This window comes from Micropterus dolomieu, linkage group LG02 (genome assembly GCF_021292245.1).
Source record: "Micropterus dolomieu isolate WLL.071019.BEF.003 ecotype Adirondacks linkage group LG02, ASM2129224v1, whole genome shotgun sequence".
NCBI classification, from domain to species: Eukaryota; Metazoa; Chordata; class Actinopteri; order Centrarchiformes; family Centrarchidae; genus Micropterus; species Micropterus dolomieu.
In genome coordinates, this window is record NC_060151.1 from 29,096,578 (window position 1) to 29,118,201 (window position 21,624).

The window sequence follows — 21,624 nt, forward strand, 5'->3', positions numbered from 1 at the left end:
TTCCATTTAAAAAACTACATAAAGCCCCTTCAAGTTTTTTGGCTGTCAGACTAAAAAATTGCACATTAACACGAAAAACATAGCAGCCCAGCATAAATCTACTTTGATTCAATGTTGTGAAACAATAAAATATGAACACTGGGGGTGAATATTTAGTACAGTCACTGTCCTGTGTGTGAAAACACACACCGCCCTGTCATTCAGCCGTACATTTGTTATTTTTGGACACTTGTTTGTCTTGTTAAAATAAACATCTGAGCCTTTTACAAAGCCCTGCTGAGAGACATACTTGAAGTGATGGATGCACAGAGATTTCATTAAAATCCATGACGTCTGGCCTTTATGTTGACAGTGTTTACTGGTTCATCTTGTTCCAAATCAAGTTCATTTGTTCTCAGGAAGTTCTCAGTGACTTGGTACAGCTGTCAGTTTAAATGGATGGAGATAAAAGGTACTTCATCTAAAAGAACAGATTTGTGATGTCTATTTCCTTCATATCCTCATGATGAATCCTATGGAAGAAATGAAACGTGTCATTATTTGAAACATCCGTGTATAACGCCCTAACCAGCAGATTATGTAACAGTTGAAATTAGGTCCACCTTGTCCATCTACAACCTTAAAATGCTTTTTATTTTAAAACATCAATTATCGAAATAATAAAATATTAACAATAATAACAACCCCATATTTTATGCAACAAAATTATCTGTATAATGAGTACTTTAACTTTTGATACTTTCAGTATATTTAGCTGCTAATACTTACTGCTATTCCTTCTTCTACGTATTAATACAAAAATTGTGTTCTCCTTCCACTGCTGTGTAAGTCTGATACACATAACACCAAACATGATGTTGCTGAGTTTCAGTTGATTTTAAATCAAAGACAACCATAAAGGAGTTAACCAGTCTAAATACTGATCTCTGAAACAGTACACATGAGTTGTGATAGATGAGGAAAAATACATACATCACACTTGTAAGATGACAGGGGGTCGAGGTCTAACTACTGTATGTACAGTTAATGGTAGTTAGTTTAGTTCAGTGGTTTCCAACCGAGGGGTCAGGACCCTCCAAAGAGTCACCAGATAAATAAGAGGCGTCATGAGTTTATTAATGAGGGAGGAAAGAGGTTTTTTTTCTCTCATTTTTGACTTGAAGTGGATAATTGGACCAAAGTTTAGAGAGGAAATGTCTCGTGGAAGGGGTCAAAAGACAAAAAGGATAAATCTGTACCAACACATTATATTTTTAAAGCTTTATCATGTTTGTTTTTAATGTAAAATTTTAATCTAAAAAGTTACTAGTTACTACAGGTGTTGAATAAATGTAAGAAGTACAAAAAGGTAATGATCCCTGTAAAATGTAGTACATTTGGAGTGGAAAGTTTAAGATAGTATCAAATGGAAATACTCAAGTGAAGTGCCCAAATATTGTACTTTAGAAAAGTACTTGAGTAAATGTATTTTCCTTATAGAGATAGTGACACGTGTTGGGAGTGTCATTGGACAGGTATGTTGGTGGTAGACGGAAGAGGAGGGAAGAAAAGAGAAGGAGGGGAGAAGAAGGATATATATGTTGATGCAGATCTGATCATATGTACTTTCAGTTATGGCTTTCTACAAAGTGATCTGTGTGGCAGCTCTGCTGACTCTCCTGACACAAGGTAAGAAACCTCCTCCCTGTACACACCTGAACCAATCACGTTCAATCATGTTTGAGATCCAATGACTGCTGTATGAGGAGGATCTTGACTATGCGTCTATATGGGACGAGCTGGGAGAAAGGGTTGTTTTTATGGTTATAGTTGTGTAATTTGATCCTTAATAAACCAAAAAGAAACTTTCTTATTCGATTCAGTCTGTCCTTGTAGTAAAAGGTTTTGTAAGCTTACAAATTAAGAAATATTTGTGGATTTAGTTTAAGCGATTTAAGGAAACTTCTCTTTTCTATTCAGGGGTATGTGAGTAGAGTAGGGAGACAGAAAGATCACAGCAACTTTAAACTGTTTGAAGGAATGTTTTTACGTCACTATACCAACACCATGTATACTATAGCTTTTCCCCATCATGGTGGAGATGTGTACAGTAAATGGGTTTCAGGTTAACATCTTGTTGCCACACCTTGTTGTTATTACCCTGATTGCAAAACTGATTCTGATGAAAAACTTTAAGAAGAAGGAAGGAGAAGAAGAACATCTGTTCACTCAACAGTTAGTCATCCAGGAGTGAGAAAATAACAATCAGGGTGATTTTTTTAGATCAAAGCTTGCAAATCTCTGACGAACGTTAACATTTACCAAAATCATTTAACCCAAACCTAACAGATGTACGGTAATGTATTATACACACATATAGATGTTCTTTACTTTTCATATAATATTTAAATTTATGGTTTTCATTTGATGCACATTTTGTATTTCATATAAATAATACTTTTGAGTAAGTGTTTTTAATAAATTTACAGGGGATCATACAGCTAATAAATGAATGTCTTGATGACTTTAATGTATTGTAACGTTAAAGGCAAATTAGTTCTTGCTGTTATAAAGACCATTCAGGTCCCACATATTAGCATCATCTATACTTAACATTTTAAGCCAAAACAGAAATCATTTACATATTTAGAGACCAAAAAAAATCTGGTTTTGATGGCTAAAATCTAAATAACAGACACTAAAATCATCAATGCCAGTAAATAATAATCAAAAACATGTAATTGATTTTTTGTTTTTGTTTTTTACAGTAAAGAGAAGACAGAAAATAAAATCAGACTCAAAACAGGGATGAGACAGTGTTGCATTATGGTTGTACACACTGTACTGCATGGTAGCGTCATGGTTGTTTATAAAACAACAACATTCTACAGTAGTTTTCACAGGAGTACCACTCTTCATAAAGAGTAAACTGACCTTCATGTGTAAAATCAGTGGAGTGCCCCTTTAACTTCTGCTGCTGTCATGTTTTTGTGACATTAAGGCATCATCAGGGACTGTAGTAACAGTGAGGAAACTTATTAGTGGTAGCAATAAGATAAGCAGCAGCAGAACAAGATACGTTCATTTCAGCCTGTCCTCACTAGAAAAAACAGTCATAAAGGCCGATTCTTCAAGCAGCTGATTAAGACCCATATTTACAGTTATAGTTAGGCTGCGACCTCTAGTGGTCATAAGACGTAGCAAAGAAGGAAGTCAGCTGACACTCAAATGTTGGTGACTGAAACCTTTAGTGGTCTTAATGATCCTCTTATGTTAACTGAGTGGACATGGTTAAAAGTGTGTCACTTATCAAAAATCTATCAAAATATCAAATCAATTTACTAATAAATGTAACAGAGGATCACAAAATTACACCCATGTAAATATCATATGTCAATGTAGAATTAGCCATATCAGTAAATATAAATACAATGCTGTTGTTTCATAAGTGTTTTATTGTTTGTTTTCTATTTTCAGAGTGTCACTCACAACTAAGCGGTAAGTTTCCTGTTCATCTGTCTTTTGGGACATTTTTAACATGTTTTTGGGATGTAAATGTATATAGTTTCATTATTGTTAGTATTTGCTGTCAACCCTGTATTGCGCACTCTGTGTCTTTATTGTATTCAGTGTGTGGTCAGCCTGCGCTCAACACCAAGATTGTTGGAGGACAGGTGGCCTCTGCAGGCAGCTGGCCCTGGCAGGCCAGTCTGCGAAACTCTGGGTCCCACTTCTGTGGAGGATCCCTCATTAACAATCAATGGGTGCTGACTGCTGCTCACTGTTTCTACAGGTAAGCACTGAGGGTCGGTACGCGACAGACAATAACATCGTTATACAAAACAGGGCTGGAAACGTGCGTACGCCACTTCCCAAGCAAAGGTTGTGATCTATAAAAAACAAACAAAGAATGTGTGGTTGAACCATGTGTTCCCACATAAATAGGAGGAAAGAGAAACAGCGACTCACATGGCAGAAGGATGAAACGGTTTGAAATTAATAGGATAAGAAACACAAATGAAGATATCTCTTTCTACAAAAGAACCCCTCAAATTTGTTGTATAGTTTAATCAGGAATCATATTAATTAATACTTGCATGCAGCTGAATTTATTCTCATAAATAAGGTGAACAGGAGGACGAATTACATTTAAATTGATACTGTTTTCAGTGTGTCAGTCGAGAAAAATACGAGAGCATAGATTCATAAACTGTTTTCAGATGTTAGTTGCCTTTGTAAGCTAAACGCTGTGATGCGCTGCTTGTAAATACCTGTTATGGAAATATAACACTATTTTATTGTCATTTACAGCAAGTTATATTTCTTTTAACTCATTGGCAGCCTCGTTAAGTTTGTATAGGGGAGACCGGGTATGGTTGTAACATAGGGAGAGTTGTAACAACACCAATTCCACCAATTAGAGATAAGATGGAGTTAGGTGATCATTTCAGTATTTACCTTCTTCCTCCACCATCAGGCATGGTGGTTATCAAGTCTGGAAACAGGTATATTCAGAATATATAGAGAAAAAAAATGATTTTGAGGTCAGAAGTATATTTTTTGACCAAGACTATATTTTGTTTATTATCTATACTGTTGCAGATAAAATAGTTTGACTTATATTATATTGAAATATAGTTTCTTAGGCAACATGTGATGCATTTTTTTCCTTTCTAATTTTAAACCACTATGCTAAAACAGCTAGCTAAACATTGGCTGACAGGGGTGGCGTGGGTTGTAACACTTCTTCAAAAAGGGTTACAACCATTGCCTATTTTTTTTTATTTAACCTTTATTTAACCAGATGATCGCATTGAGATTTAAAACCTCTTTTTCAAGAGAGACCTGGCAAAAATGGCCGTATATTAACAGTGCACAAATATCAACACCAAGCACACGCACAACAAGGAACATTTAACAAGACCCTTAAGATACATAAACAAACAACATTCGACTTCTTAAAAATACAATTTATACATACCGTAGGTTTAAAGGATTTAGTTATTTTAAAAGCAGTGACAACATTTTATGGCATCTATTTCCAAGTCTTTCATGCAGTGTTTAAATTCACCAAAAGAAACAAGATTTCGCAACTGCAAATCAGTCTGCATTGTGTTCCAGGTGGATGGGGCTGCATAATTAAAGGCCTTCAAACCAAACTCTGTACAGACCGTAGATACAGATAACAAATACAAGTTACCAGAGTGCAAATTATAGGAACTGATGTTGCGTGATACATAAGTTCAGAGATAAGAGGGAAGCATTTCCAGCATAGACTTGTAAATAAAAGTAAGCCAATGTATGTGCCTCCTCACTGATAATGAGGGCCAGTTTGTCATTTTGTACAAGGTACAATGAGCCACAGCCGCCCCTATATAAATTCACAATATAAAAATATACAACAACAAAGATTAACAATTAACAACAAATATGTGCAATGTGCAAGGTTTGTGCATGATATGAAATGAAATAGTATTTACATGTGCAGAGACATACAGTATGTATTATTTGGGGGGGTCATTGGGGGACCTGGGCCTTGTTGATGAGTTTAGCTGCAGACGGGTAGAAGCTGTTTTTGTGGCAAGAGGTTTTGGTCCTGATGGACCGCAGCCTCCTGCCAGAGGGGAGAGTCTGAAACAGTTTGTGTCCGGGGTGGGAGGAGTCAGCTGCAATCTTTCCTGCTCGCCTCAGAGTCCTGGAGGTGTGCAGGTCCAGAAGAGAAGGAAGATTGCAGCCAATCACCTTCTCTGCAGGGTGAATGATATGCTGCAGCCTGCCCTTGTCCCTGGCAGTGGCAGCAGCGTACCAGATGGTGATGGAGGAGGTGAGGATGGACTCAATGATAGCGGTGTAGAAGTGCACCATCATTGTCTTTGGCAGGCTGAACTTCTTCAGCTGCTTCTTGGTGAGGGAGGTGATGTCCAGCTCCCACTTGAGGTCCTGGGAGATGATGGTGCCCAGGAAGCGGAAGGAGTCCACAGTGGTGACTGGGGAGTCACACAGGATGATGGGGGAGGGTGGGGCTGGGCTCTTCCTGAAGTCTGTGACCATCTCTACTGTCTTCAGAGCGTTGAGCTTTAGACTGTAGTGACTGCACCAGGTCACCAATAAAAGTATAAAAGGAGAAGAGAAGGGGGGAAAGGCCTTTTCACACACAAAGCAATTTACGTGCCTCGTAATTTCATTGCGACAGGCATAGCAACAAGTAGGCATGCTTCCTTGAAACTGTCCCTGTTGTGCTCGTCTCACGCACACGCCCGCCCCTACCAAAGTTGAATTGACTTGAACTTTCTCTACGCGACGCGCAGCTCAAAAAGAATATGGATGAGAGACTAATCCTCGCCATCTGTTACTTCCCTGAAAGTGTTCAGTGTTCACTGAACAGTTATCGGGACATTAACATGAGGGCGTTTGCATGACTAGATTTATTCTTATCGCAGCTCCTTGCTAAACCTGTACTTTAACGCCCTGCGCCCTGCGCCCTGAGTCCCCGGCTCCTGAATGCCTCCTCCTTTTCCGACCTTAGCTGTTTGAGTTTGGCTGTTTTTCATTGTTATAACTCACCCTGGTGCATGTTGGTATGCAGGTGTCCTCACAGAAGCTGATGTAGGACGTCACAGCCCCTGGAAACTCATCCAGATTGTTGGTAGCAGTCCTGAAAACATCCCAGTCAATGCAGTCCAAACACGCCTGAAGATCCTCCTCCGCTTCACTGGTCCACTTCTTTCATGTCCTCACTACAGGTTTACAGAGGTTTGGTTTTTGCCTGTAAGCAGGAATCAGGTAGATCATGACGTGATCAGAGTGTCCCAGTGGAGCACGTGCGACGGCGTGATAGGCACAGCTAACTGTGGTGTAGCAGTGATCCAAAGTGTTCCCCTCTCTGGTTGGACACTTTAAAAACTGTATTTGGGGAGTTCTTGGCTGAGGTTTTCCTGTGAATGAAGCAAACTCATGGGGGAGTAAAACTTACAGTTTATGATAAGAAATTCCAGATTAGGAGAACATTGCTGGTGAATCAATGTAACGTCGCTACACCAGCCATTGTTAATATAAAAACAGACACCTCCACCTTTTCTTTTGCTGGAGAGCTCTGTGTCACGGTCGGCTCTGATGAGTTGGAAGCCTGCCAGCTGCAGCCACGTCACGTGACACAACCACGTCTCCGTGAAGCACGGAACAAAAGATGAATAAAAGTCTCTGTTTTTCCCCACCAGAAGCTGAAGTTCATCCAGTTTGTTACATAATCTTCCACGTCCGCATCGCGATGCATGTAAGAATCGATTACTTCTCCCACCCCTAGTCAGTATTTGGTTTAAAAAAAAATCAAAGTCATGTATAATTCCATTATTCCACACTCATTACAATTTAATACACTATATATGTTAATTTAACATGTTGTTTGATGGAAATTTGTATTAATTAATGAAAGCAGTATGTCAGAAGCGACATCGTTCAACTGCATTATACTAGACATTATAACATAGTATATGTTTAAGACTAGCCAGTAACAGTTTTAGGGAAGATTTGCTGCCGTGGAGATGGGAGAAATATTTACAAATAATTAATGGATTAGTACTGATTTTATCTATAATGGCATTGTAAAACTGCTGGCATGCTCCTTTAGGTTCAAGTAGTAAGAATATTTGCTTGATTCATAGAGAAACACCTGGCAGGATCTGAGATTTGCCACAGACCTGATGTTTTAACTAAATAGTCCATCTTGTGTGAAACCATTCTAAACCAAATTTCACTACTTTGTGTTGTTTACTAAACTGAATTTGTGTCTCTTCAGTGTCCCTTCCTTTCCCGGGAAACCTAATGGAGGTGCAGTTGCCAATTGTGGGGAACAGACCGTGTAGCTGTAAGTACGGAGTGGGTTTGATCACAAGCAACATGATGTGCGCTGGGTTAAGTGCTGGAGGGAAGGACTCCTGTCAGGTGATCATGATTTTTATGCCTGTATTTGTGTCAGATTTTCAATGAAATCACTTATTAATAAATCACTTTTTTACTATGGGCTCTAACCTCACTTAGAAATGAACCCAACGCCTGTTTTGTCTGTTGCTTGCAACAGCCACTATTCTGCTTCTGATGTCAAGATATTGGGTCGGGATGTAGCCCTGTGTGTGCTCCTGAGCCTGCTGCCAACTACAGCGACAACTCCTCAAAATGCAGTCCGCTAACACCACAAATCACACTGCCTTATTTTCCAGGATTGTGCCAGTGTCTGCTGTCTGAAAGGCAACATTACGGAGCTGAAAAGGGGGTTTGATTTGATCTGCCTCTGTGCTGTGCTGCTCTGTCTGTCTGAAAAGCCACAGCCGGTATGCCAATGTTTCCGCGTTTATTGTGGTATCTCTGTATAAAAGCGTTTCAGTTGCATGGCTGCACCCGGCTGCGCCAACAAAAAGCTGTGTGGATCAGAGTGTTTTTCTGACTTCAACAACTCAATTAAATTCAAAAAACCTTTATTAATCCCATGACGGGGAAATTCATAGTGTTACAGTAGCAGCAGGGCAAAGTGTGAAAGTATGAGAAGACACACAGGTAACAAACAAATAAATATAAGTAAGGGGAGTAGTTATGATTGTAAAGTCTGTGGTGGTCTCCCACCATCACTGGATTTCCTTATCAGCCTGTCAAGTCTCCTCCTATCTACCACCACAATGCCATTGTCCCAGCAGACCATCCATCCATCCGCCGGAGCCAATCCCAGCTGGCATCGGGCGAAAGGCGGGGTACACAGGTCGCCAGTCCATCGCAGGGCGACACCCACATATAGACAAACAACCAACCTCATTGGCTCATCTGCTGCTGTGAAAATGGAATCGCAGGTGAAAAACCAAACGCGAGTTCAATAAAAGTGCTCACAAATAAAGTCAGAGCAGACAGAGAGAGACAGACAGGTGGAGGTGTGTGTCTGACAGGAAACCAAGGTGAGGAGATTACTGTAGTTTGTGATTAAACACAAAAAGAAACTGGAGAATTAAGAAGAATTAAAATGGTGTGCAATTTATTTTCAGCTCCTTCCAGTGAAAATGATAATGTTAGTTTATAATCAATGTTTCATTATGACCAATTTAGACCAGTGAGAACAGCTAACATTTATACTGCTGCTGATAGGGATCCTAATAAAAATAGATTTTTCCAATAAATAGTTACAAAAATGTTTGTGTATGCTGTCAGTTATAATCGGCCAAAATTAGAATCGGCAGGTCAGACCTTTTAAAAAATCAGTAACTGGAATCAGCCAGGAAAAATGTAATCTGTGCATCTCTTACTACAGCGATACTCCTGTGTGTGAACCGATATTTAGGATAATATGGCCGCGTGGTGATCCTATGAACTTAAGTCACACTTGAACAACTATTACTTTGTGTTGTTGGCCAGAAAAATAGTAGTAAGACTTCTCTCTGTGTACACGTATCCTATACAAGTACAATTTTGGCTGTATTATTTGTGTCCCCCTCAAAAATTTCTCTTGAGAAATTTTATGATTATTGTCCCCCCCTACTGTTAGCTGAGATTTATGTCCATGAAATAAGGAAAGGATTGTGACTGCTTGATTGTGATTAAATTAGTACACCTACAAGTCTCACTTTCCATAGCGTCACTGATGGCCGTATGGGTTTTTCAAATTCCCTGTGAGCTTCTTATCAAAACAATATGGTTACAGTTCTTGTATGCAACAGGATGTCGCATGGTTGCAACGTAATTATTGGGCCTACATGGAACCCTCCATGCAGGTTTTGGTCGGCTTCACTGTTCCCTCTCTCACTTACATCATCATCATCATAATGCCCTCGGAGTGCAGTTCCCCGCCTCTCTTAAGCCTTGAAGAATAGGTGACCCTGATTGGCAAAGAGGGAAATCAACTAACTGCTCTCAATCATTGTTGAGGAATCAGTCCCCACATCTTGTGTCTCTTATCAACCCAGAGGAATGTCGACACTGAGCCGAATGAATGAATGGGAATAAAGAAAATGAAAGAGCAGCATATACGTATACATGAAAGGCTGCTATAATAGGTCATCAAAATTAAAGACATACACAGAAAATGTAGTTTATGTGTGTCCTTTTCTCCAGTACATAGCCTGCATTATACAGTTGAACTTCAAAAGTATGAATGCAGCAGCTACAGCCAGTTTGTTAGGTCCACCTAACTCAAAGTAATGCAGTCTAGTTCAACAGTCCTGCAGTGAATCCTCCTTCATGATAGTTAAGTTCAGTTTGTGTTGAAACTGTTTTACTGACGTGTTGGGGATTGTAGCATGGTATAAAATGCTTCCACACTGCCGACATGTTAACGTTATTGTTCGGTAAAATTGAATTGGTCTTTAGAATTATTAGGCCGAACACCAAAAGTGTTATTTTTACCATTTTCAGCCATATGCTCAGAGTTTTGCTACAGTTCCTGCAGTGAATATAGTGCAAATTCTCACACTTCCAAAAAGTCATGGACAAAATGTCCACATTCACAAATCATTATGTAACTTAATGCAATGGTATTTGCACACCTGTTGAATATTTTCTCACAAATAATTTTTTTCTAGTATAAACACAAGTCACTGCTTGAATCTGTTGCTACGACTCTCAAATGCTGTTTATTTTGCTCACAACTTTGAGACCACAGCTCTCTGCCACAGCCTTAGCAATGCAAGCTTTCAACAACACTATAACACTATAACTAACAATATAAAAAAAAGGTTTAAAACCTTCAAGTGCTTTTTGTTTGAGAGGAACCTCAAACAGGTCAGCCCTGTTCACAGGTTTACCAATGGGGTGTGAAGAAAACAGGAATAACTTCAACATTCTTTTAACCGGACTGGTGCATATGACTAATGAGAAAGAGGAACAAAACAACCACAGCCTCCCTTTCCAGAAAACATGCGGTGTAAACAATCTTTTTATTTCCTGACTGTCCTCATTCCATAGCTTATTAAAATGTTCACCCTTTCCTTCAGAAACACGTGCTGGGTTTTTGAGCCCGGCCAAGGAGATATACAGTGCCAGCATACAACATGTGTACACGTCAAATGCCAACACCATATCTCATGGTCCCTTTTTTGTTTCTGTCTTCCCCCTAGTGCCTGTAGGTTTTTTCCTCTTAGGTTTTTTTTTTTGATGGCCTTAACCTAGAGCAACAAATCTGTCTAGAAACACCCATCTGATTTTTAGACAATAGTACATCACATTGGAATCTATCCATGAGTTGTAGGCTACTCTAATCTGTGGAATCAGTATATTTTTGTAAACATTCTTGTAAGACTCAACCTTGATTCCCACAGAACATCAATATCTGCTAGCGTGACGCCTGAGCTACTGTCTCTACCTTATCGGTGTGACTGTCGTCTCCCTAACAAGAGAAATAACTAGAGGTAGAAGGTCAGTGAGCACTTGTGAGGTCACATGTGGACACAGCCCTTCAAACAGCTCACATTGATAAGGAGAAAGAGAATCAAAACAACCACAGCCTCCCTTTTCCAGTAAACATGCTGTATAAACAATATTTTTTTTTCCTGGCTGTCGTCATTCCATAGTTTACCAAGATGTTCACCCTGTTCATCAGAAACGTGCTTTGCAGTGTAATGAGTCTTACCGCATGTGTAAAAATAATAGATAAAACTATAATCACTGCTTGAATTCACACAAAAACATTGAGCCCCTTATGCCACCCACCCCAGCATGCAGAATGGGTGACGTTGTCTCGAAGATCTGGTTTCCATTGTTGAACCCTTGTAGGTGACACAGAGCTTCCCTCTGCATGTCACTTGTTGTTGTTTGTTGGAGCTTGGCACGCTATTACTATAACTTACAGCTGTTTTGGTGGACAGCACCTGGAAAAGGCCTCGATATCCCCTCTGTTTTCAGTGACATCTCCTGTAGTCCTTAATGAGTGTCCTGCTTTCAGGATGTGGTGCACTAATGGAAGTGCTTTCACTAATGAAACTTCTGTTTCATCACAACATTTTGCCTTTACAGTTGCAATGTTACAGCAACAGCACCCTGTGGGGTGCTGATGACAGCTGGAATGCCTCACCTCTCAGGTAGTAGGACACTGACCAATGACCTGGCTTCCTGTTTAGTAGAGGGAAAACTTCAAGCCATTTACTGATCACAAATAGGTAGTATTTCTTTCTTTCATGTGGTGTAACTTCAATGAATTCCATCACAGAATCACTATATATAAATAAAAATATATATAACATTTTGCCCAAGAACACCATGACATGCTGCCTGAAGGAGCCAGGGATTGAACCACTGATTTTCCAATTAACAGGCAAACTGCTCTACCTTCTGAGCCACAGACGTTGTTTATTGGATCCTGGCACGCTGGACCCTCACCTGAGCCAGCCCTAACTATAAGCTTTATCAAAGAGGAAAGTCTTAAGCCTACTCTTAAATGTAGAGATGGCGTCTGCCACCTGAACCCAAACTGGAACCTTGTTCTAAAAGAGAGGAGCTTGATAGCATGAAGGCTCTGGCTACCCTTTCACTTTTGGAGGCTCTAAGAACCACAAGTAACCCTGCATTCGGGGAGCACAGTGCTCTGGTTGGGTAGTAAGGTACTATGAGCTCTTTAAGATCTTTAAGAGTTTAACATTAGAAAAATACAGGTCATCTTGTTTTCAACATCCTGAAGGCACATTTGAAATTTAGCTAACTGATTAGTTTCATCTGGCTTGATCGATAGATATAACTGAGTATCATCTGCATAACAATAAATTTCCTAATAATATGGAATCATAAATAAAGTGAACAGGATTGGTCCTAGGACTTAAACCAGCTTAGAGCGGTTCCTCTAATGCCAATTAAATGTTCCAGTCTCTGTAATAGGATCTAATGGTCAATGCCATCAAATGCAGCACTAAGATCTAATAAAACCAGTACAGAGACAAGTCCTTTGTCTGATGCAATAAGGAGGTCGTTAGTAATTTTCACCAGTGCTGTCTCTGTGCTATGATGAGCTCTAAATCCTGACTGAAAATCCTCAAATAAACTATTGCTCTGTAGAAAGTCACACAGCTGTTTAGCAACTGCTTTCTCCAGAACCTTAGAGAGAAATGGAAGGTTAGATATAGGTCTATAGTTGGCTATAACATCCGGATCAAGTTTGGGCTTTTTCAGAAGAGGTTTAATTACAGCTACTTTAAAGTACTGTGGTACATAGCCTGTTGATAAAGATAGATTGATCATATCTAGTAGAGAAGTGCTGACTAAGGGTAAAACATCTTTAAGCAGCCTAGTCGGGATGGTGTCTAAGAGGCAGGTTGATGGTTTAGATGAAGAAATTATTGAAGTTAGTTAGTAAAGATTGAGGGAAGCAAAGCAGTCTAAACATATATCGTGTTTTACTGCTGTTTCTAAGGTTCCTGAGTTTAGAGATAAGTCGGTGCCAGTTAAGGGCAGGTCTTGGTGAAATTTGTTTCTAATAGTATGAAGTCATTACTCTTGTGAACTATGGGAATACTTGGATTCCTTAATTTGCGAGTTTCATTGTTACACCATGGAGCTTTGAAATATCATCTTCCTTTTTAAAGGAGAGTGTCATTCGCAGTGAACCTGCAGCACTATAAAGAAGATGATACATTTGGGAAGGACTAAAATTAGCATAGGGATCCTCCGTTACTTTGAGACATGGTAATGAATTAAAAGCTGATGGAATCTCTTTCTTAAATTTAGCTACGGCACTATCAGATAGACATCTCACATTGAGTCTAATGGCGTGTAGTCCAGCAATAGGAACTTAAAAGTTATGGTCAGATAGAAAGGATTCTGTGGGAACACTATTTAATGTTCAATTTCAATACCATATACCAGATCAAGGTCGAGGGTGTGGTTGAAACAGTGAGTCAGTTTATAAACACTCTGAGAGAAGCCAGTGGAATCTGAAAGAGAGATAAATACTAAAGCTATCATTCTCAACGTCCACATGAATATTAAAATCCTCTACAATAATATCTTTGTCCATTTTAAGGACTAAAGTTGACAAAAACTCTGCAGTATGGACCAGGTGCTCCGTACACTATAACAAATAGAATTAGTTGCAGTTTTTTTCCAGGTTGGGTGTGAAATACTAAGAACAAGGCTTTCAAATGAGTTTAGAGTTGATTAGTTGAAGATAGCTGCATCTCCACCTACTCGGCCTGTGCCACGAGGAATTAATTTAGGCTAACATATTCTCCATCACCCAGCCAGGTTTTAGTAAGACAAAATGAATCAATACTATAATATATACAATACATGATATTAATTAATCTACTAGTATACCTTTAGAAGAGAGAGATCTGATGCTTAAGAGTTCACATTTTATTCTCCTATTGTTTTGCACAATTGCACTGGTGGTTTAAATTTTTGTTATTATTTTATGTACGGAATCCCCAGATTATTTGAAATTTATATTGAGACAAATTATTATTAAATAATTGCACTATGAGTGGTATTTACTTTAGAAAGACTGGGATACTCTTTTTGTACCCAATCATGTTACTATCCTGTTGCCAGTTAACATAATAATTGTGATTGAGATGTTCAGCAGGTTATTTTTTTTGTCACAACTTTTCCGTCTTTTTTTGAAACTTGTTGCTGGCAGCCAATTGGAAGTGGGCAACAACACTAACATTTTCAGTTTCAACGTTTGACAAGTTGTCTATGTATGTCTATTTTTAATTAAATATGGGGTTTCAGTGTTTTGCATATCATCACATTTTGTATCTATTTACATTTTACACTGTATTTCCAACTTTTTTGGAAACTGGGCTGGGTCTGATTTCATTATTTCTCAAAGTTTTCACCCTGTCCATCAGAAACATTTCTGCATGTATTCAAAGACACGCTAGATCTCTTCCCATTAAATATAAGTCTTATGAAATGTAATACTTAAGTAAAGAATCTAAGCACTTTTTGAGAAAGTACTATATAATGGCTATTTTTTCTTGGTAGACGAAAAGATCTGAGCCTTTTACAAAACTCTGCTGAGAAACATTCTTGAAGTGATGGATGCACGTGACTTGCAATAAAAGCTGAGACTATTGTGTTGACATTGTTTACATGTTCCAAATCAACTTCATTTGTTCACAGAAAGCCTGAGCTTGTTTGACCAGTTTATTTCTCATTATTTGTGTACAGGGTTTTTCCCAGCAGGAAATAAAGCAGATTAAATTAGCTCCACTGTGTGCAGCTACAACTAAAGTTGGACGATCTCTTTTTTCATATCGTTCAATTATGGCTACTCGAGATCACCAATAGGCGATCCGATTCCCACAGGGCCGTGTTATGCAGCAACATACCAGTGAAATGCCAGCATGGAAGATTTAGGCTTTATTCATGTATTTGGGCCTATTCTTATCTTTAATACCACAATGCAAATTACATCCATAACTTAATCACTAATCGGGGTGTCAGATCCACAGAAAGAGAAGGCAGGCAAACTGGTCTGTAAATAAGGATTTAATATTTACTCCTGCTGATTAACGGGGTTCAGCTGGCAGACCTCCTCCAGAAACATCTCTCAATAGAAAGTAGGCCTACAGAATGATGGTGCAACCGTGGCTCCACACACACGCAGGGAGAGAGGGAGGTGGGGTGCGTGCAGTCGATATTGACTAGCAGCTACATATGGCTGACAACCGAGCTGTATTCTAACTTTAACATAGCAATAATTATTAGTTAGACTCCTTGCTTGCTGACTTATAACTTATTTGAGGGTAGGTCTCACACATTGTGTTAAGAACATAGATAGACTAACTTCTCAGAGTTAAGTTGAAGGCTTTAGTTTTGGAGAAATTTGAGGAGCGTTGTTCATGATACTTCCGTTCAACTCTGGATTGATTCAGGAATCTTCTTTGCGCAGAGAAGCTGGCACCAATACTTCCCTCCAGCCCATGATCGTGTTTTGATTCGACTGTGCACAAAAAGGGTGGGATATTCACAGACGGGTCCGTTGTCAATGTGTTTGTGAGAGAGAGGGAACGAGCAAGAGAGTGAGAGGAGGGGCTGAGCGAATCTATGAGCTGCACACAGCAAATACGATTTTACCCATTTTAAATGGGAAAAAATCAAATAAAAATCAATATGCGGCGGTCAGCATTGACTGCGACGCTCTGAAACTGTGGCGATTTTGGGGGGGAGCCAACAGGGGCCAGTGCCCCTGTAACACAAACCTTGGACCCCCCTATGGCCCCCTTCTGAATGGAAAGTGTACAATAATCATAGTAATATATGTTCCTTGCAATGATATGTCGCTGATACGAAAGGCGGAACAAATGTGTCTCAACTAGTCGGATCCTTTAGGATGTTAAACTGCCCCTGTCCGGTGTCATGCCAAGGCAGTTATCCCTGAGAAAGTGTTCCCACTGCCGCGGAAGCACACGTGCATGCAACGGTGAAGGCGGACTTTCGACTTCATGAAAATAAATGAAAAATATAACATGTGGATTGTTTCATCTATTGTTGTAGTATTGTTTTATCATCGAGGATTTTGCAGAGCAAGCTAGCACACGGATTAGAAGAACATTTTTATAGGCTGACGTTAACGTTACGTGTTATTGAACTTCGTATTATTCATTGCACTGAATTGAGAATGTCTAAACAAAACGAGCATATAGGTTCCCTCGTAAAGCAAACATTTATTTTACAACAGTCTGACGATGTTATAATTGACCACATAGCTGATTACTTAGTCATCCATGTTACTGTTTGGAAGGCTGTCACCTTTTTCAAGTAAGCTGCTTCTACAAATATCTACACCATCTAAACTGTAAAATCAACATCACTGTAATCACTTTAACACATTGGTCGCCTCAACGTTACATCCACTTGACTCGAAATGTACATTAAACTGAATGCAACATTGTAGACAATATTTTGTCCTTGTAATCCATGTTTCCATTGCCTGGATAGCCTTTGGATATTGCTGGAAATAGTTCTGTCCCCCTCCTTAAAGGGTAAATTAGTATCCTAAAAATGTAATAATGCATTGCATTTAAACAGCACTTTTCATACACAAAAAGTGGTAACAGTAGCCTACTGGTCCTACCAGGCTTGATGTGCAGTCTGCCAAAATATGTATACCTGTCCATAATGCACAGATGATTATCCCCCTCTTATTGTTCTCTCTCTGTTCCCCAAAACATAGAAACCTAGACTGCGTAAATGATTATGCATCCCTTTGCTCGGGGCCAGACGCCTGATTCTGCCCTAGGCAGCAGGTCTCTGGATCAGCTGTATATGTGTTTTAGTACTTCTTGTTTTGTTCTCTTTTCTTAATAAATTCTTCAAAGACAATGGTTGGTTGTGACTCAATTATTTGCTTAATCCCTCACCAGCAAGATACAATTTCCATGACATGTATCACTTTCTAGTTGAATCAATCTTCCTTCACCATGTCTGTGTGTGGCTGGGTGTGTGTGTCTCTCTCTCTGTGTGAAGTAACTTGCTGGGCAGCTGGGCAGAGCAGCAAGGAAAGGCAGCCCCCCTCAGGGTCCTAGCGCCTGACCCCAGTGTTTAATCTGTAACAACGCACTGTATTTTTTAAGGTTACTAGTTACTACAGGTGGTGGAAAGGAAATTCGCAATTACTTTAATATTGAACTTCAGAACAGTACTAGAAAATGTACTTAGCTTAGATACGTGTTATTTTTCATGTTTAGTGAAACAGGTGACAGGTGAGATGTTGGGCGTGTCGTTGGACAGGTGGGCTTGTGTTGGAGGTAGGGAGGGAGAGAGGGAGGGATGGGAGAAGAAGAGTATTTATGCAGGTGCATTTCTGATGATTGCAGCTGATGACTCTGACTTGCAGCGATGGCTTTCTGCAAAGTGATCTGTGTGGCGACTCTGCTGACTCTCCTGTCACAAGGTAAGAACCCTCCTCACTGATGTAGTAGAAAATGATGACTTCTAATTTGAATTACATACATTTGTTTAAAATGATATGGTTATTATGAAAAACACTGCATTTGCCTCCACGTGTAGTTTTTTGAACTTCATGCACAGCCTATTTTTTCTATTAAAGTTTCTGTGTTTATTGCAAGACTTTGTTTAATGTGATTCTAATTTAGTTTTACCCACAGTAGCATTTTGAAGCTACAGTATATCCATACACACACCTGTGATTTGTGCTTCTGATTGACAAGACAGCATGAAACAGACCCAAAATCTTCTTCTCGCAGAACATTCTTAAATAAATATTCAAAACTTTAAGTTGATCTAGATTTGAGATGTTTTATTAAATGGTAAACTCTATCTTCATGTAATAAGTTGGTGTAAATGCTGGAATAATGTTCTTCTATACAAGCCTAAAGTACTATCATGTGTTGGATTTTTTTTATGTTTTTGGCAAGTAAATAAGTCAAAGAGAAAGTTATTAGAAGCATGAATAGTGCTGTCAAAATCCTGAAACGTCGTTACAAACACCTGAGTGCAGAGGAGGTGTCCACTGTGGTGCTGAAATAACTGCAAAATTTTTAGGCCAATTTTAGTACAATAACCTCACAAATCAGGGCAACCGCATTCCTCTTTGACAGAAAGACAAGATATTATGGCAAATAAGACAGAAGAGCGCTGCAATACTTATCAACAACACAATGTCCTGACAACTGGCCAGCTACAGCAACACACACAGTTTAATACCCACAAGCACATAGACTGTTGATGCTCAGTGGCAACCTGACCCCGAAATGACAAAAGCATTTTAAACAGGGGCACTACGGCAAATAAGATTAGGCCAAACCAAATCCCTTGAAAAAGCACTTACTTACTGTTTGAATTGTATCCATGAAACCTTGATTTGAGCAAAATCTTCAAAATGTCCTTAGTAAGTACAAAAAACAATCTAATTTGTGAGTATGCCACCCTCTCTTCCTGTTCCTTTCTCTCCTGTCTCTTCTTGCAACAACTTTTATGTCTGAATGGCATGACTAGCTTGCAGGTGAGCTCTGCTGGTCTGCTTGTCAGATTTTGCACTTCACCCATAGACTGTATAAAAAAAAGTCACATGATCAAATAGAAATTTAAGATTAGGTAACAATATGCACATATTACCCAGCAATCATCATTGCACACATAATCCATGTAAATAAATACCAAAGAAAATAAGACAATATTCATTCTGTATAATCTGTGGAATATATTTATTTTATACTTTGCTTGCTTGAGACTTTTTTTTGGTAAAACTACTGACTGACACCATGGCAAAGGTGGATGTGCACATTTGAGGGTATGATCTCTTTAGCATTATTCATGTATAAAGTGACGTGCAAATCTAATGTTTGATTTATGTATCTTTAGACAATAGCCCCGAATGTAGCTCAACAACATCAACAAAAATATTTCCCTATTAATAGGCTAATGATATTCATGAAGCAGCCTGTCTCGTAGGTCTTCAAAGAACGGCTACTCACAATAATATTGCTTTATTTTGGTTGAAGTTCACCTGCTTTTTTTTGGTTGAAGTTCACCTGACGTGACCCTGCCTCCGTCATGCAGCATGCCTGCATTTCTAGTGAGGAGAGAGAGAGAGAGAGAGAGAGAGAGAGAGAGAGCGAGAAAGATGCAAGCAGTCCCAAACAGGTTGTGTGTCTGTCAGACGGTGTGAAGAGGATATTAGCAGAACAACAAGGAAAGCTCAGCAGAGTACAGGGCAGGTAGATTTTGTTAAAATATTATAACTTTATTCTTATTAGATTGCGATTTTATTCTTGTAATAGTACACCTTTTTAAATATTACCAAGTTATTCTGCAAAAAGAAAACAGATATGTGGGAGAGATTTTGGATGTGCACAATGTTTTAGACATGCGGAGAAAAACTTCAGAAACTCAGGAGCTATTAAAGTCCAGGGGATAACTGAATTAAAATTAATTGATTAATCATTGGTGCCACATGCACATTTAAAGATGTTACTTCAGTCACGCCTACATGTGTGCTGACTCAGCAGGGATGAAATTAAATGAGAAAAGTTGATCTACAGGAGAAACATATCTGACAGCAATACAGAATGCCTGAGAGCGTTACTGCATCATATTACACTATATTTTTATATTTTGAATTATTACCCAAATTTTGTGTTTCTCTTCATATAAATAAAATACATTATGTCAGTAAACTGGTGCAGAATTTTGCCAGAATGCAGGAAATTAAGTTTTTTAAACTCAATTTTCAGGTGGGCTAAGAACTTTTCAAGAGCCTGACAACAGCTCTGGCTGAGATGCATTTTTAGTATGTAACTGATAAAGTTCAGCTCCTAACCTGGCGGGGCCCTCTTCCGTCACGGCCCCTGTACAGTGGGGCCCCAATACAGCTGCACTAATCATACCTACGCCCCTGTTTCAAGGACAATTATTGAAATAATAGGACAGAATGTTAAACATTACCCCATTTCACACTTTTTAGGTTTTTCAACTGTTATCTAGTCATTCATACTTAATGAGATAGAAAATCCATTCAAATATCAAAATGTTCCACATTGTTCCTACTTTCTAATAATTCAAATTTCAAATCCTATTGAAACTGTTCAAAATATTAACTTTCTCTGAAACTTTGTTAAAATGAAAGTCAGTCCCACTAATTCATACACATAGAAATGCCATTCAAACTTTAAAACATTTAAGACTTCCTCAAGTTAATTCAACTTTTTCACATAAATTATACTTGTTACACAGTCACAAGTCAAGTTTCATGTAACTTTCAGCCCTTTTCTGACTTTATGAGTGTGTGTGGGACAGATGGGTCGCAGCTAAAGTAGGAGGACCAGCTGACTGAGTTGGATTTCACTTTAAAATCTTGTAAGAAATTGCCAACTGCCACGTAGATTTTCAAAGGAACTGAGCTAAAAATTTTAGGAGGAAGGCAGAAAGGTGGACATTTTTAAATTGCTTTCACAAACACATTTTTGACACCACACACACAAATCTCACACAGCATCTTCAGGTGGATCTTCTCTCTCTGTTTACTTAGGTGATAAGAGTTACGGTCTGTTTGGTGTCATTTCCAATTTTCGAAGTTAAAGCCCAATGTTGGGAACCTTATCATAACAGGAAAGTCAGGATGAGCAAGGCTTGATATCAACAGGAAGAAAAGGCTCAACCTATTTTTTCAAAATAAAAGCCCCAGGCAGTAACTGTTTCAGTAATAGTGACTTGACAGAGACCTCAGGATAAGGCTTTTTCAAAGTATAAGCCCCTACAATGGAACTGTAAATTAACTGGTGTAACTGGCTGCCTACAGACTGCATGGTCCTTACTCGAACCGGCGACCTCGGGTGTAGGAGGCTGACACGATGACAACCCTTGTGTACTAGCGTTGGTCACCAGTGCGTCTCTTAAGGTGTCGGGAGGTGAAGTTTACTCACTGCACAGCTTCACTGGCTTCCATTAGACTGGCAACAATGGATTGACCTAATTTTTTCCAGTCCCAGACAGTAGCTGTACTTGTGTAACAGGGAACTCATGACAAGGCTGTTTTTTCAAAATAAAGGCCCTTTAAAATTCCCCAATGCTCACAACAAACGATGGATGACCTAGTTTTTGTTTAAATAAGAGCCCGACCACACAGTAAAAGGAAAAACACGTCTATTCATACTGTACGTGTACCTGCAGGCACACAAACACACTGCAGGCTACTTAAAATGAGCTAATGAAGTCAGT

The 21,624-nt window shown here is 39.1% G+C and overlaps 1 protein-coding gene across 1 annotated transcript in view; it reads left to right on the forward strand.

Annotated features, from left to right (window-relative positions):
• Positions 1 to 1,613: 1,613 nt before the first annotated feature.
• The window catches only part of LOC123967412 (transmembrane protease serine 9-like), a 33,384-nt gene continuing 13,373 nt past the window's right edge, over positions 1,614 to 21,624 (forward strand). The window contains exons 1-3 of the mRNA XM_046043508.1: positions 1,614 to 1,668; positions 3,457 to 3,477; positions 3,610 to 3,772. Of these exons, the coding sequence (XP_045899464.1) occupies positions 1,614 to 1,668; positions 3,457 to 3,477; positions 3,610 to 3,772 (239 nt within the window). The remainder of the gene's footprint in view (positions 1,669 to 3,456; positions 3,478 to 3,609; positions 3,773 to 21,624) is intronic.